The sequence below is a fragment of the Trachypithecus francoisi genome, unplaced genomic scaffold, assembly GCF_009764315.1.
Source record: "Trachypithecus francoisi isolate TF-2019V2 unplaced genomic scaffold, Tfra_2.0 Contig01558, whole genome shotgun sequence".
NCBI classification, from domain to species: Eukaryota; Metazoa; Chordata; class Mammalia; order Primates; family Cercopithecidae; genus Trachypithecus; species Trachypithecus francoisi.
The window spans coordinates 495,641-512,212 of NW_022681440.1; the positions used below are offsets into that span (position 1 = coordinate 495,641).

Genomic DNA, 16,572 nt, shown 5'->3' on the forward strand with positions numbered 1-16,572 from the left:
AAGATGTTTCATCTAGCAAACTCGGTATCTAACACTAAAGCTCCCCTGGGGTCTACACATGCACCCAGCTCCTTGCTCCTTGTGGAAGTCACTGGGGACCCCCAATGTCAGATCTTATTTTCACATCATCCTTTCTCCTCTCCAGGAAGAGGGGCTGGGCAAGTAGAGTAAGAATAAGCCTGGGGTCCAGGTGTGTGGGAGAAGGGTGCAGGCCATGCTTGCAAGACAGGGCAGGTGGGAGGACAGCATAGGGGATCTCGCCACGGTGACACCCAGGAACATCCAAACATCCCCCTTCCCCAGACAAAGGGCCGTAGGGAATTCCAGCCCACCCAGAATAAGGGGCAGTGGCAGGAGGAAAGAAGCCACAGAGCCCAAGACCGTGAGGTACAGGGAGGGTGCACTCTCATCTGTAGAGGAAAGACTGCCACTGAGCGCTGGATCTTTGGTGGTGAACTCAAAAAACAATGTGCTCAAATTGCTTAAGCTACGGTGTAGGGCAGAAACTCCTTATACTACCCACTCTAAGTATAACCCCAAACTCACCAAAGCAAATGGGCTGATCTTGGGGAAAAATATGCCAATTCATGGATTTCCTGGCTAATGCTACCATTTTGAGAAGCAGACACATACACACCTCTACCTTCCAACTCCACAAGGATTACTCCATGGGCCAGGCATGGTGGTTCATGCCTGTAATCCCAGCACTTTGGGAGATCCAGGTAAGTGGATGGTTTGAGGCCAAGAGTTCAAGACCAGCCTGGGCAACACAGTCAAATCCCATCTCTAAAACAAACAAAAAAAATTAGCTGAGTGTGGTGGTATCTGCCTAGAGTCTCAGCTACTCATGAGGTCAAGGCTGGAGGGATCACTTGAGCCCAGGAGATCAAGGCTGCAGTGAGCTATGATCTCGCCACGGCACTCCAGCCTGGGCAACAGAGCAAGACCCTGTCTTTAAACAAAACAAAACAAAAGAAGAATTATAACAAAATTTCAACCCTGTCAACTGTTTGGTTCCTACTTTCCTATCCATGGTCCCTCATTTTTGTCAAAACTTCACCCGAGGAAGTAAAGTGACAGAAAAATACCAAAAACAAAAAAAGGACAAAAGACACAACCTATAAATTCTGGGATAATATTTTAGTACTGCTTTTAATGATGAGAACTAGATTGCAAATAAATAGCAAATATACTTTAAAATGAAAAGCAGAAGATATTTCTGCAGAAAAATAAAACAACACAACTTCAAAAAAAAAGTTTTCAAAATTGAAAATCACTGAGAAGGGAGACCAGAAGAAGTGCTTCATACCGAGCTGCTCCGGTTTGACAGTCACTGACTATTATATTCTTTTCCTATAGAGACTCACTATTGATATATGAACTAAGTCTAAAGTCATATCCAAAAGTCATAAAAGGATATGCCAAAAATCGATTTTAAATGCGTCATAATTTTTTTAACAAACCCTGTTATAATGCCTCATTAATTTTGAATTGCAGTTTTTGTCGTTCATTTAACCCCTTCTGAACAATCATGTTTTTATTCCCGTTTTTAAAAAACAAATCGAAATTACCCTGGATTAATATCAAATAATTTATATTCCTAAATATTATTTGGAAGGCAATAACTTTTTTAAAAGTGTAAAGAGTTAAAGACATAAGGAAAGGCAAAGAAATAAATATAATTGAGGGTCAGGCACGGTGGCTCAAGCCTGTAATCCCAGCATTTTGGGAGGCCAAGGCGGGTGGATCACTTGAGGTCAGGAGTTTGAGACCAACCTGGCCAACATGGTGAAACCCCATCTGTACTAAGTACAAAAATTAGGCCGGGCGTGGCGGCTCACGCCTATAATCCCAACACTTTGAGAGGCTGAGGTGAGTGAATCACCAGGTCAGGGGATCAGATCATCCTGGCCAACATGGTGAAACCTTGTCTCTACTAAAATATAAAAAAAGGCCCGGACACAGTGGCTCACGCCTGTAATCCCAGCACTTTGGGAGATCGAGGTGGGTGGATCACGAGTTCAGGAGGGAGGGAGGGAGGGAGAGAGAGAGAGAGGGAGGGAGGGAGAGAGAGAGAGAGAGAGAGAAAGAAAGAATTTGGGAGGAAATAATTGTTCCTCAAGAGAACAGACAACTTTCCTGGGAAAACCACTCACATTTAAAGTAAATTCTAGCCTTTAGGACAAATGCGTACAGCTCTGCATTTCTGTGTGTCTACCTTACCCCGTGTCTGAGGAGCATAACAAATGAAGCCACTTGTCCCTTATTAACACGAATCTGTGATGTCAGTGGAAATAAGCCGTAAGGTTTGCAAGCCTCCCCCGCCCTCCGCCCTTCCTTTCTTTGGTTCACTCTCTGGGCTTCCTCCTCCGCTGTGGCAGTTCCAGGAGATGCATCCAGCCACAACAAAGCTCTGAGGACCCGGGGAGCATTCTTCCCAGGGCTATCACAAGGGAGAGCACACTTTCCAGAAACCTCCCAGGAAGACTTCCCTTCACATCTTGTTGGACAGAAGTGAGTCACAGTCTCAAACTAATGAGTGGTAAGAGGAAGAGAATGCCGGTGATGTGCTGAGACGGCGTTCGAGGACGGGGCGGACACGGGGTGGTGGGAGCAGCGCGGTGCGAGGGTCACTTGGCGTGAACAGCTCCGCGGGAAGTGGCCGCTGCCTAAAGGAGAAGGACTCATACCAGCGAGGCGCAGTGCAAAGCACCTTTTATCTCCAGGCCCTTCACTCCCTTTTAAAATAAAAATAAGGATTCAAGTTTGCTACTTCAGCAAGCTATTATTTTGTTTGAGTTTCTGCATATCTTAAACAGATTGAGATTTCTAGACCCAATTTAGCACAGTTTACTATCATTAAGCTCACTCCCCCCAGATGGTGCATGTAGTAAGCTAGACCTTAGGAGCTAGCAGCTGTAACTATTTAAATTGGGCCTGCACATCTCTCCTTTGCTCAGTGCATAGAATGCCTACCAGCAGAACTTTTCTTTCTTTTTCTTTTTTTTCTTTTTTCTGAGGTGGAATCTCGCTCTGTTGCCCAGGCTAAAGTGCAGTGGCAGGATCTCGGCTCACTGTAACCTCCACCTCCTGGGTTCAAGTGATTCTCCTGCCTCAGCCTCCCGAGTAGCTGGGACTACAGGTTTGCACCACCACAACCAGCTAATTTTTTGTACTTTTAGTGGAGACAGGGCTTTGCCTGTTGGCCAGGCTGATCTCCAACTCCTGACCTCAGGTGATGCACCCACCTTGGTCTTCCAAAGTGCTGGGATTATAGGCGTGAGCCACCATGCCTGGCCAAAGCAGCAGATCTTAAATAGATTTCTTTGGCTAGCTCCTCTCTCAGTGCCTGTGGGTCTCCCAGTGGGAAATGTCGTCCGTCCGTGGCCTCTACCTTTACATGGCCTAAGACGACCACTGAGGCACAGGAGATCCACCCTGGTTGGTCCTCATTTCTACCACGTCCAGTCCAAAACACATTTGACAATTTCTGAACCACATATTTACAAGGCATGCAAAATCAGTTATTGAACAAAGAAAACACATTTTTAAAAAGATGGAGTTCTTTGAAGATCCTATTTAATGTTTTCTGTAGAAATATTTTATCTCATACATAGCAAGAAAAAAACATGCTAATGGGGGCTGACGGCAACTGTTAGGCTATCAAGAGGCAGCTGTTTTTTAAATGGCTTCATCAAGCAACATCTGCTGATGGACCCCACACCTGTTACAACCAGCACATCCCCGCCACTGCCAGCTCTGGGTACAGTCTGCCAAAAGTGATTTATCAAAGCAAATACAGATCACTGAAACAGCTGTGTTGGAAACCAAGGGCACCTTCGATCTTACAGACCTCACCGGCCGGGTGGTCGGCACTAAAGGCCCTATCTTTCTGCGTACGGCGGGTCTGAACAATGGAAATGATTTACATGGATATTTACAGAGGGTGTCATGCTCGAGGAAGTGTGGCAATTCCCCTAAATGTGTGATAACAACATACCCGTGCTGCATTTTCAAGAAAAAAATAAATAAATATCACCTGTTCTTTGGATGAGTCACTGCTCTTTCAACTTGAAAGTTAAATTTAAAATCAAAGCTACAAGCATGTATGCTGCCAGCCAAGTGCACCATCTAATGGAAAACAGCCAAAGGCCTGGCATTACTGCAAACCGTAAAACTGCATTCATAAAATACTAGCGTCTCCATCACAGCAGTGAAGTACTCATTCCAGGACCCTTTACTTGAAGGACAGGAAACGGCAGGAAAATCATCCATTTTACATGAAAAGTGGCTCAAGTATTCTATTTTCCCTGCTCAGGAAGGCATCTGTGTCCCTGCAGCTCTCTTTCCTCCTGCCTCCAGCTGGCCTGCCACACTGCATCTGGGCTAGGCCTTTCCCACTGTCTGGGCCTCTAGCACTCTTTTTATTCCCACCACTGGGACCCTTTTATCTTCTTTCCACTGCAAGCCTCCTTCTCTGGGGAAGCCAGACCCAAATGAGCTATAATTCCCAATCTACTGCCTCCGCAATAAAGACATGATTGGAGCTCTCGGAAATATACTTTCTTTTCAGCGTCTCCATATGACTGAGAAATAGAAAACTCAATCTAAAAAGAGGTCACAATGCTCAATAAATGACAGCTGTAAGTATCCTATCACAACTCACTCAGGTCTACTGACAGATCTCAGTTCTTTCAGGAGATTGGAGATGAGGAAAGTATCTCTTGAAAACTGAGCAAGCAGATCCCCCAAGCAGGCATTTCTGACCGCAGAACTCAGTCTTCTGCCTCCTGGGTGAGATGACAGAGCACAATTTCATGCTAATGGCCTACATCTCACCCCCAAAACAAAGATTCTCAATGGGAGGATGACCATCAGCTCAGAATCACTGGAGGAGCTTTTAGGAAACGCTATACTGCTATCCTCACCCCATGCCCAGAGACTCTATTTTGGCCCTGGCATGCCTGTGGTCAGTAAGTCCAACAAGAGACACTGTGTGGACTGTCCTGGAATTTTGAGGGTCATTTTCATTAAAGACACATGGTGGTCTCTGGGAGTGGGAAAAGAGGAGGCAGGTGAGAGAGACCTACTCTACTCCAAGTTATAGCTGCAAAACAAAGGACAGTCAATATGCAGACATGACCCTCACCCAAGTTTGTGCTGAAGAAAATAGCTAACATTTTTTGAGCACTTCTATATATCAGGTGCTATCTTAAACTCTTTGCATGTTTCAACTCAATTAGCACAAACCCTTTGAGGAGACTGGTACTATTATTAATATTATCCCTGTTTAATACACAAAGAAGTAGAGGCACAGATATTAAGTAATTTGTTCAACACCATGGAACTCACAGAGCAGGTGAGTAGCAGAGCTGGGATTGAACCCAGGGATCTGGCTCTGGGGCAACGCTTTAGCAACACTGCATTGTAATGCACAGTCTTGGAGAAGAGAATCCATCCTTTACTGAAAGAAGACCGTCTCTCAGGTTTAGGAAGAATATTCAAAAATAAGTGAAGTACATGATGATGATTCCATGATTACTGAGTGATGGTTAAGAGCACCAGAAATGTTTTAAACATGTTCACTCAAAAAGTAAAAGGGAAATTCATGCATCTCTTATTTACTCAGAAAATATTTACTGAACACTTACTTTGTGATGCTATATCCTGCTGAGTATTAAGAGATGAACAGGATATAGACTATGTCCTTATGGGCTCATATTCTAGCAAAGATGTAAGAACAAGCAACTATCTGAGCATATGCAAGCTATTACTTGTTTTGCACCCTATTTGAGAAACTTTTAGGAATTTAAGCATTCTATCTGGTGTGTAATTCTTTAATTTTTTTTAAACCACTATCAAAATAAGTATGCTCTATTTGTTCCTTCATATCTCTCCAGGCCTCTAGGCTTAGGAAAGCCTCTGTAAACATTTCTGTGCTCTGACCCACAGCTTGCCTTCACATGCAACAAGCTGGATTGGCAGAGATGGCTCCAAAACGAGATTCTAAAACTTAGCCACTCATAAAAAGCTATCCTGTTGATAACTCACATGGAAAATGTTGCTGAGGATAATAATCAATATTTTGAACAACAAAATCCAGAAGGAGTAGAATAAACCAAATACTTGGATAAAAAAATTATATTCATGTACTTCTATCAGAGCGCTGGTATCTATACATAGCTTCTTTGGGTTCTGTGTCTGATGATATTCAACAAGTAACAAAGAAAACAGGTCAAAATTCGTCATAATATTTTGTATTTCTCCCTCTGAAAAGATGTGTAACTATCAATGTCAATGACCTACATGCTACAAGCTAAGATTACAGAGGTAATAAAATTGCTTAACTGGATCCTCAAAATAAAGTCTCAACAGGCCAGGCACGGTGGCTCACACCTGTAATCCCAGCACTGTGGGAGGCTGAGGCAGGCAGATCACTTGAGGTCAGAAGTTCAAAACCAGTGTAGCCAACATGGCAAAACCCTGTCTCTACTAAAAATGAATGAATGAATAAATAAATAAATAAAAAGTAGCCAGACATGGTGGCAAGTACCTATAATCCCAGCTACTCGGGAGGCTGAGACACGAGAATCACTTGAACCTGGCGGGGTGGAGGTTGCAGTGAGCCAAGATTGGGCCACTGTACTCCAGCCTGGACAACAAAGCAAGACTCCATCTCAAAAAAAAAAAGTATCAACAAATTTGAAACAAGCATATTTAAAATAAGTCTATTTTGCCATTAAAAATGGATATTAAACCAAAAAAAAAATCTAATGGAAGTTATAGCTCTGAGATTCTATAAGTCTTCATGGAATCATATTTTTTTTCACTCTTTAAGAGAAACTGAAATAATGTCATTACAGGTGTTTAGTGTGTCTTTTGCAAACAGTGACCTATGTGTTCATCTCAAAAATCATTTCTCTTGACTTGGCCTCTTACTGTTCTCTTCTCAGAGAAGGATAAACTGTATTTGGAGAAGTTTTCTTAAGTGGCCACTAAAATTCACCCATCCTCTCCAGGAATGGTAGACTAAGTAGTTTGAAATAGCCTCCTCACTGTGAGCCCTCAGAAAAGCTGGACAAGATGCAAACAAACAAACAAGCCCCAGCAATTTGCAGACATTGCCCAGCTACTACGTCAGTGAGTCATGGAAGAAGAAACCCGTGGAAGAAGAGCTGAACCAGAGTCAGAAGCCCACGCTCCCTGGGGACAGCCAGCCTTGCAGAGACAGAACCCCAGCTCCACATCATCTCAGTCCCTGCTAGGAAGATAAAGATAAACTAAGCAGGCATATTAGATACGGAACATACGATTGAAAACAACAGATAAGAAAAACAGAAATTAAGGGGAGCCAGAAAAGACAGTTATTTCAAAAGAAATATGCATAATATGTTCAAATAAATAAAAGACAGGATTAATAATTTTGGCAGAGAACTGGAAATGGTTTTTAAAAATCAAGCAGAGGGCATGAACACTCCCGCCTGTAATCCCAGTACTCTGGAAGGCCGAGGTAGGAGGACTGTTGGAGACCAGGGATTTGAGAACAGCCTGGTCAACGTGGGGAGACCCCATCTCTACAAAAAATAATTTAAAAAAATAAAATGGAATAACAAGGACTGAAAAAAAATACATGTTAAAACTCAATATGTGGATTTAGCATCAGAATAGACTTACAGAGAGTCAAAGGTGAAATGGAAAATAAATCAACAGAAGACACCCAGAAGGAAATAAGGAGATACAAGAGGAAAGAAATAGAGGAAAATCATGAGACATGGGCTATAGAAGCAAAGGATAACACACGGGATTGCGTTCCCAGCAATGGAGGTGTGAGGAAACAGGCAGAAGAAATCATAGCAGAGAAATTTCCAGAACAGATTAGACAGGAAGGCCTGTGACTCTCAAGTAAGCAAACAACAAAAACAATACTCTGGTACACCAATCACAGTGAACCTACAGAAAACCAAAGATGAGAACAGCCTAACCCCAGAGCCCGTGGCCGCAGCCGACGTCAGCATCTCTCTTCTCGCGGTTTCGCATCCATCCCCGGGCCACACCAAGGCCATGCTGCTCTTCACACAGGCTCCAGGCTTTCCCACCTTTCTCACCTTTGTACCTTCTACCCTGCATCTTCGCAATACTCAGAACTCACGACTGACAGCGCTCATCAACTGACAGTCCTGTCTGCAGGGCTGCCCAGATAGTATATTACCTGCAAGTGCTACTTCAAATTTAAAACTAAAAAAAAAAAAAAAAATTAAGTCATTAGGGCCACGAGACACACCTCAGTTTCAAATAATTTTCCTCACTACGGAAATAGCATGTAGCCTGGCTCACGTGAAAACATAAAAATGTCAGGCCCAGACCTTACCATTCTCCATTCCAATAGAGGCATTGCTTCAGTCATTAGCTGGTGAAAGATATTTCCTGTAAACTTTCCTTTTTTCAACATTAATATTCAATTACAAGATTTTTTTTCTTTAGGAAATAGAAACAATTTTGTGCTTAATAGAATGTAATACTTTAATATATCCTTATACATAAAAATATGTGGCATGTGCCTGTAGTCCCAGCTACTCAGGAGGCTGAGGCAGGAGAATTGCTTAAACCCGGGAGGCAGAGGTTGCAGTGAGCCAAGATTGTGCCATTGCACTCAAGCCTGTGTGACAGAGTGAGACTCCATCTCAAAAAAAAAAAAAAAAAACCCATGTTGAGTTCCAAATTTCAGTTTAACACAGATTATCTTGAAATCTAACAAGGAACAAAATAAGAAGATAAGACCTATTTAATGGGAAAAAAAAGAATGGTTGAGATACTAATATTATATTTATAAGCTGCAAGTCAGAAGCTTCTAATTTTAATTCACCAATTCAATCCTTTCACAATTCCATTGTATACTTTTAAAACCAGGAAACTAAATTTTAGTGTTTCTGTTGACTCATTACAGCATATCAACATAAACTTCTCTCCCCATGCTCATATCAAAAGATCTCAAACTACTGGGAAGTTGTATATTTAAAATTTAATGTTGCTGGCTGGGCACTATGGCTCAAACCTGTAATTCCAGCACTTTGGGAGGGCCAAGGAGGGCAGATCACTTGAGGTCAGGAGTTCGAGACCAGCCTGGTCAACATGGTGAAACCCCATCTCTACAAAAAACTTAAAAAATTAGCCAGTCGTGCTGGTGGGTGCCTGTTGTCCCAGCTACTCAGGAGGCTGGGGCAGGAGAATCGCTTAAATTCGGGAGGTAGAGGTTGCAGTGAGCTGAGATCACGCCAGTACACTCCAGCCTGGGCGACAGAGTGATACCATGTCTCAAAATAAAATAAAATAAAATAAATTTAGTGTTACCTTTTAAAAATTTATATTGTTCTTCCTTGTAACCTGTGAAATAATAAACGACGGTCCTTCATCTATATTGCTATCTAAATTTGCGCCCCTAAAAAACTCACTCAACCTTTAAGCAAACAAATCAGGACTTTTTTTTTTTTTGAGATGGAGTCTCGTTCTGTTGCCCAGGCTGGAGTGCAGTGGCATGATCTCAGCTCACTGTAAGCTCCGCCTCCCGGGTTCACAGCATTCTCCTGCCTCAGCATCCCAAGTAGCTGGGACTACAGGCACCTGCCACCACGCCTGGCTAATTTTTTGTATTTTTAGTAGAGATGGAGTTTCACCCCGTTAACCAGGATGGTCTTGATCTCCTGACCTCGTGATCCACCTGCCTCAGCCTCCCAAAGTGCTGGGATTACAGGTGTGAGCCACCATACCCAGCCCACAAATCAGGACTTTAAGCCTTTGTCTTTAATTTTAGAGTCTAAAATTGAAACAGGTTTACATGAGAGGTGTTTAGAAACAAATGAAACTTCTTCGAGGATAAATCACTTGTTTAAATTCTACTAAAGTCCCAAGGCAGTAGTTTCCAAACTTTGCTTTGCATTAGAATCACCTCAGGAGTTAAAAAAAATCCTAGTGGCCAGGGTACACCCCATATTAATGACACCAGCATGTCTGGGATTGGGGCCAGGCGGCCATGTACCTTACAGATCCCCAGCTGAGTCCAATGCGCAGCCCAGTCAGGAAGCACTACCCTAGGGCATTAGGAGTTTTTGATTCATTCAAGCAAAGGCTGTGTGGTGAACTGTAATAAGGAATGGATTAGGAAGAAAATCCTGTGAAAGAGGGGAAACCTAGGTCTTGTTCCTTCTGCTATTGGCGAGACGCAATACAGAAGGTGGATTATTCGCTCTCACTAGGTGTTCATCTCCTCCGTGTGAAGGACAGGGTGCTGCACTGGGCTGGGGAGCTGCTGGCCAGGAGGGTCTCAAGTGGGGCCAGAGAATCTGCATTTATTTATTTTTGAGACAGAGTCTCACTCTGTCGCCCAGGCTGGAGTGCAGTGGGATGATCTCAACTCATTGCAACCTCCCCTTCCTGGGTTCAGGTGATTCTCCCACCTCAGCCTCCTGAGCAGCTGGAATTACAGGTGCCCACCACCAGGCCTGGCCAATTTTTGTGTTTTTTGTAGAGATGGGATTTTGCCATGTTGGCTAGGCTGGTCTTGAATTCCTGACCTCAAGTGATCCGCCCGCCCCAGAGTGCTGAGATTACAGGCATGAGCCACCATGCCCGGCCCAGAAAATCTGCATTTAAAACCTGCTTTGAGTGATTCTTCACACAGAACCAGAAGTGGTGGATCCCTTTCAGAAATGACATTCTAAATTATGAGGGCAAAGTTTACTAATATGCTTAAAATATTTTTAAAAGAAGACTTAAATTTGAGCAAGTTAGGCAGTTCAATCTACGAAAATATTTTAGTTCCTAAGCACAGCAGTTGAAGGCAGATATGGAGGTGTGTATTTGTAATTTTGTATTTTGCCTCCCTCTCTGAGCACTCATTCTTTTATCATTACTCAAGACAATAATACCACCTTATATTCATGGAGCAATTACTATTTGATCTACAGAAGAATGCCAGAAGGTCAAACGGGTACCCATCTCCCATTCATATGCCATTTACAGTGAGATGCCTCATAAGGAAGAAGGGGCCACACTCCCGCCCAGGATGCCTGTCCCTAACCCAGTGCTTCCACAGACCAAGCCCATCAGGTCCAGGGTTATCCCAGGCACAGGGCGGCAATACCACTCGTCTGAAATAGTAACTTCCATTGTGGGCAAATGAGAAAGTCAAACCTCATGCCTTTTGGTCAAACAGGACGGAGTATTTTTATGGTGAGTAACAAGTAACTCAACACTCAATATTTACTGAGCACTTAAAAAAAAAAAGCCAGACATGGTACAACGTAGAGTACCAACAGAGAGGAGAGGTACCCACTGCTTCTCTGGGCAGACACTGGCAGAGGGTAAAGGGCACAAAGCAGAGCTGTGGACCAGCTGCCATGGGACACATCGGCAGGAGAGGCATGGGAATGGTAGTAGATGCAGAGGAAATTGATTCTTTATTTCTTTCCAAAGGAACTAGGTCAAGTGGCTATGCAGCAGTAGGAAGAAGACTGAGAAACAGGGATGCAAAACACAAACTCAGCCACGGTGTCACCAGCATTCTAGGAAGGGCCCCACCCCTGGGAGGCAGTACGCTGAGCAGGTCCCGCAGGCTGCAGTGGAGTCAGAGTGCGCAACGCCATGGTAGGGCAGGTGCCTCGGTGTTGCCACGCCACAAATATGTTATAGGACCCCAACAGTCTCTCTCTCTCTCTACACTTTTGTTGCTTTACCTGAAATAGGATTCCTTTCAATTTTTTTGCTCCACTTTTTTTCTGAGACAAACCAGAAAGCACGAGTAAAGAAATCTAAGTTTCTATAAGTTACTGCCACCTTTCATGAAATCTGTGTAATTTTAAATGTCTTTTAACCACTGCCAAGTTAAGAAGCAAAGGAGTCAGGTTTCTCTTCCGCAGGTCAAATGCAGCCGCCCATCTGTTCAAGCCTGAGTATCAGGACCTGGAAGCCCTATGTAGACCCATCTACTCTGTCATTCTTTTCACCTGTTGCTTTTCAATCGGTATGGTTTTTCCCTACCATTTTGAATTCAGGTTTCACTACATTATACTTCCTTGGCCTCATAAAAATGAGGCACAAGGTATAATATAGAATGGCTAATTTTAAATTTAAGCAATGCAAGTGGATATTGAATGATCAAAAACTTCAAAATCCTCATTATATTACTCACGTAGGAGAATAAGGGGAGTTTTTTAGAGGAAGAGCAAGGTTTTAAAGCCAAAACCACAAAGGAAAGGGTGTACCTGAGTGTTAGTACATAAACCTTTCACTCTGATGGCTTGAGGTCAAACCTTGGTTAGTTCAAAAGTGAATGAATGTTTGCATTCTTCACCTCCTACCTAGTAAATATTTATTCCGATTATAAAATGGCAAGAAACACTAGCACAACCAACATTCTCTGCTTAAGAAAAGCTACAGGCATTTTTACAAGAAATGCATTAGCAAAGTGATATGAGAAAGCTTGGTCTATCCGTAATAACTCTTTGTCCGGAATGCAACCTACACTTTCAGTTTCATATTCTGAGTTTTCCAGCATTTACCCATAATCAAATTTTTAAAATAAAAGACAAGTCAGATAGACTAGTTTATGTTTCATTGACCCAGAGAAGAACATTATGATGTATCAGCATTTGAAAGTTTAAAATAATATTTTTACACACTGACCTTTTTGCCTTTCCCACTTTTCTTCAATTCCTCATGAGGTTTGATGAGGTCCTTAAAGCTGTCACATGAGCCATCTAAAACATCATGCCTTGTTGGTCTATTTTTAACACCTAAAACCCAAGTGGATTAAAGATTAGTTAGAACTTTACATGGACTAAATACTACTTAAGCAAAACAAAAATCACATTTATGCATAATGGAAACAGGAAGTTATAGGCCTTTTAAATAAATTGTATATATCTTCTTTTTGAGATCTATCTAGAACTTTCAGTTTATTACATTCCAGTATCCTAAGTAATTCACTTAACTCAATGGTCAGTAACAATCAGGTTACAATGTTTTACAGCATCAACTCTGTCCATTTGATAATGCAAGAAAATGTATACCCATACCTTACATACTCTTCAAACTTCAATTCTTAGATTTTAAAATAATGACAAAGAACAGCTCTTCAGAGTAGGCAGTTCCATATTAGAGGTGATTATTAATTTAAGTTTTGGGGTCAGTTTGAGATTTTCTAGAAATTAGTCTTCAGTACAGAGCTTCAGGCTTCAACCTACAAATGATGGATGATTTTTCTCCCCCCAAGTTTCCACCTTAGACCAGTGTCTTGCTATGAAGACACACAAACCAAAAGGATACTCATTCAAGTGAAATGTGGTTTCCTTAGATGCTAACCTGTGTACCTAAATAACCCACAACGAAGTGTGAAATGTGTACTTTGATTTGACTCATCTACTGCCTCAGAGGCTGCTTCTTACTCTCACCCTTCCTGCTCCTTCAAACAGTTTGCCTACTTTATGACTTAGATGGGATTTTGAAGGAGGAGCTAACATGGACCATAACATGGTCTCAATGGTATAAATGCAAACTTTGATGCAAAAGTTATGTAGCAGCCTAGGGAATACTAGAACCTGCCAGTCAGGTGATAGCTAAACTGCATTGTTGATTACCCTAACGATTAACAAATAGCTAATGATCTACCCACTGGAGATGCAAAATGCACAAGATATAGTCCCACTCTTAGGGAGCTCACAACCCAACAGACAATGTAGACATAGACGAATAAATATAATGCAAGGTGAAATTAACATCAGTGCCCTCAGAAATTAAAAATCATATAACATGAGAAAGACTTCTTTGCAGATAAAATGCTATAAAGCCAGCTATAACTAAGTTTGGAGACTCTAAGGTAAAAACTGTCACTCTTTTCAAAAACAGGGTCCTATCTAAGTGAAAAAGGATGCAGAATAAAAATGTTAATACTTTCCTGAATTCAAGCTAGTTGTTATTTGCAGCCTGGGCCCTGGACAGATTTTAAGGTCCAGTTCTAAACCACAAACCTACCAATTTACACTCTTTGCCATAATCCCTAATACTGAATCCCCTGGAGACTCAAACCAGTCACATTCTGACTGATCCTGTACCTCCTCAGGTATCTTTTATGGTTGACGTGCACTGACTTTTCTCCCAGGCCCACTTTATCCCCTAGGGTAGAATATGAATGCAATCTTTTTCATTTTTAAGATTAAAAATAATTATAATTATTAATTGTATCTACTATGCACTTATTTTTCTTTTTAAATAATAATATTTACTTGAAGCATGAGTGTGTCAAAATCAGAAAAGCAGTGGACTAGAGATATAATTTGGGATGCAGTGCTCTGTTATTGAAACATGAATAAATTTGCAGCTTCCTAGTGTAATCAATAAAAGTTTTGTAACAGCCACTTGCCTCAGTTCTTGCCGAACAACGAAACAGGCTCCAAAGCATCTTAGAAACATAAAGTTCTAGGAAATGCAACACAATCTTTAAAAACTTAAGACAGACTGATACTGTTAACAACGTTTTCACAATTTCACAAATCCTGCAGTCAAAAAATGATCTAAGTAAATGATTAATTAATGGTTATTTAAAACATTTCATAAACTCTGCCACAGTAATTTGCCAGTGTGTTTTAACAATGACCTCAGTAAACCCAAAGCAGTTGAGAGTGCAAAGTACTTCTGAAAACATCTGTGGAAAGATTTGTTGGACTCCATTTTTGGCTGGAAGTCTGTAAACAAACACCTACTCTCCTCTTCCTGACTCTCCCACTTCTTGGATGACTCTTTTTATGTTTGCTCCTAAGTGTGGTTTTTTCATGGGTTGTCATCAGCTCCCTTCTCACTCCCCAAGGTGATTTCATCACTTCCCATAAAGTCATCCATTACTGAAGAGACTTAATTCTCTATACCTTGTCCAGACCTCCCAGCTGAGGTATGGCTGGATATACCTAATGGACATCTATTTTGAATGTCTCCAAGAAATTCCAACTAACACACATCCTTTAGCTGCTCTTCCTCCAACACACCCCAGTTGGATGAATGTCTATCTTCTTCGGCTACCACAACAAAATACCATAAATTGGGCAGCCTGAAGGCCGAGATCAGGGTGCCCCCATGGTCGGGTTCTGGTGAAGGCTCTCTTTCTGGCTTAAAGGAGGCTACCTTCTTGCTGTCTTCACATGGCATAGCGAGAGGAAGCCAGTTCTCTGGTGTCTTTTTATAATGGTCCTAATCCCATCATGAAGCTCCTACCTTTAAGACCTCATCTAAACCTAACTATCTCCCAAAGATCGCCCTCTCCAAATGTTATCCCATTGAGAGTTAGAACTTCAATAAATAAACGTGGGGGTCAGAGGACACAATTCGGTCCACAGCATTTCCCTGTGAAAGCATGTATCTTCCTCTCTCATTTTCCTCCCAACCTCATTACACACACAATTCATTGACTTCGATTTCACAAAATGATCATATACAGAAATGAATCTGACAGCCCCCACATTTTTATCTTTCAGTTATCTGAAATTTCACCATTTGGAAATTAGTTTGGACTAATAATACCAACGAAATGCAAACACATCAATGAAAGCTAGTAAATGGTCACTCATTCACCTCTCAGTGTGAATTAGTTAAATCACAACCTTCAGCTACTCAACAGAGATAAGCAAGATTAAGGAAAAGTATTGATACTCAGGGAAGAGAGAAGAAAATGTCTAATATGATCACTTTGGAGCCAGAACCAGGCCAAGACAGTATAAGGACACAGGTAACTTAAATACTAGGAAAGGGAGAGATGAAGAAGTGGACATTGAAAAGACTATAGGAGAAACTTGGCTCGTGTCAAATTTTGTCTAGAGCTAAAGCAGAAGAAATAACTCTTATTTTTAACATTTATTTTCCTCCACATCCTACTTCCAAGATACAGAATTAAGACTAACGATGCTAATAATAATAATACATTTAAACAATTAGTATTTACTCACACAAGGCACTATGCAAGAGACAAGGGTTGAAAAGGCTTCTGAAGGCCAAATAATCCGTAATTTTAACATGTAAAAATATACACTTAACATTATCCAATGAGAAATTTCTTCTAAGCTTCAAAAATTTGAATATGAAATTATTTTACAATGTAGTATGCAAAATATTAAGACTGGAAAGAACCTTAAAAGACACCTAGGAAAAATTCCTTTCCAGAGATACCTTTGGGATATATGCAAGTTGTACAGGTTCTACACAAGTAAAACCCCGCTAACAAGAGACTGTACTCATACTCATCTATTAAAATATCAAGTTCACTTTGTTCACTCTGAAAAAGACAGAAACAACACTCTTCAATAGGTAACGTGGAATTTTATCCTTTGTAATCATTGTAGAGATCATTACAATATCAATTTTATGTGTGTAAATTTGTTTTAATTCCCACTGAAACTAATTGCTCCGACTTTTGAATTTCCTGATACTTGTGTGTAAAGTATCTTGACTGTACCTTCCCTACTTAGCTAAGTTCTTTAAAGCAAGGGGATAGAGCTTTCTATTAACCTTACCTCTCACTGTTTATACATTGGA

General features: G+C 41.4%; 1 protein-coding gene across 2 annotated transcripts in view; it reads right to left on the reverse strand.

Annotated features, from left to right (window-relative positions):
• Nucleotides 1–16,572, reverse strand: part of MCPH1 (microcephalin 1) — a 246,982-nt gene that overhangs the window by 182,720 nt on the left and 47,690 nt on the right. For both annotated transcript variants that reach the window (XM_033177581.1, XM_033177588.1), the window contains exon 9: nucleotides 12,679–12,788. In XM_033177581.1, the coding sequence (XP_033033472.1) occupies nucleotides 12,679–12,788 (110 nt within the window). The remainder of the gene's footprint in view (nucleotides 1–12,678; nucleotides 12,789–16,572) is intronic.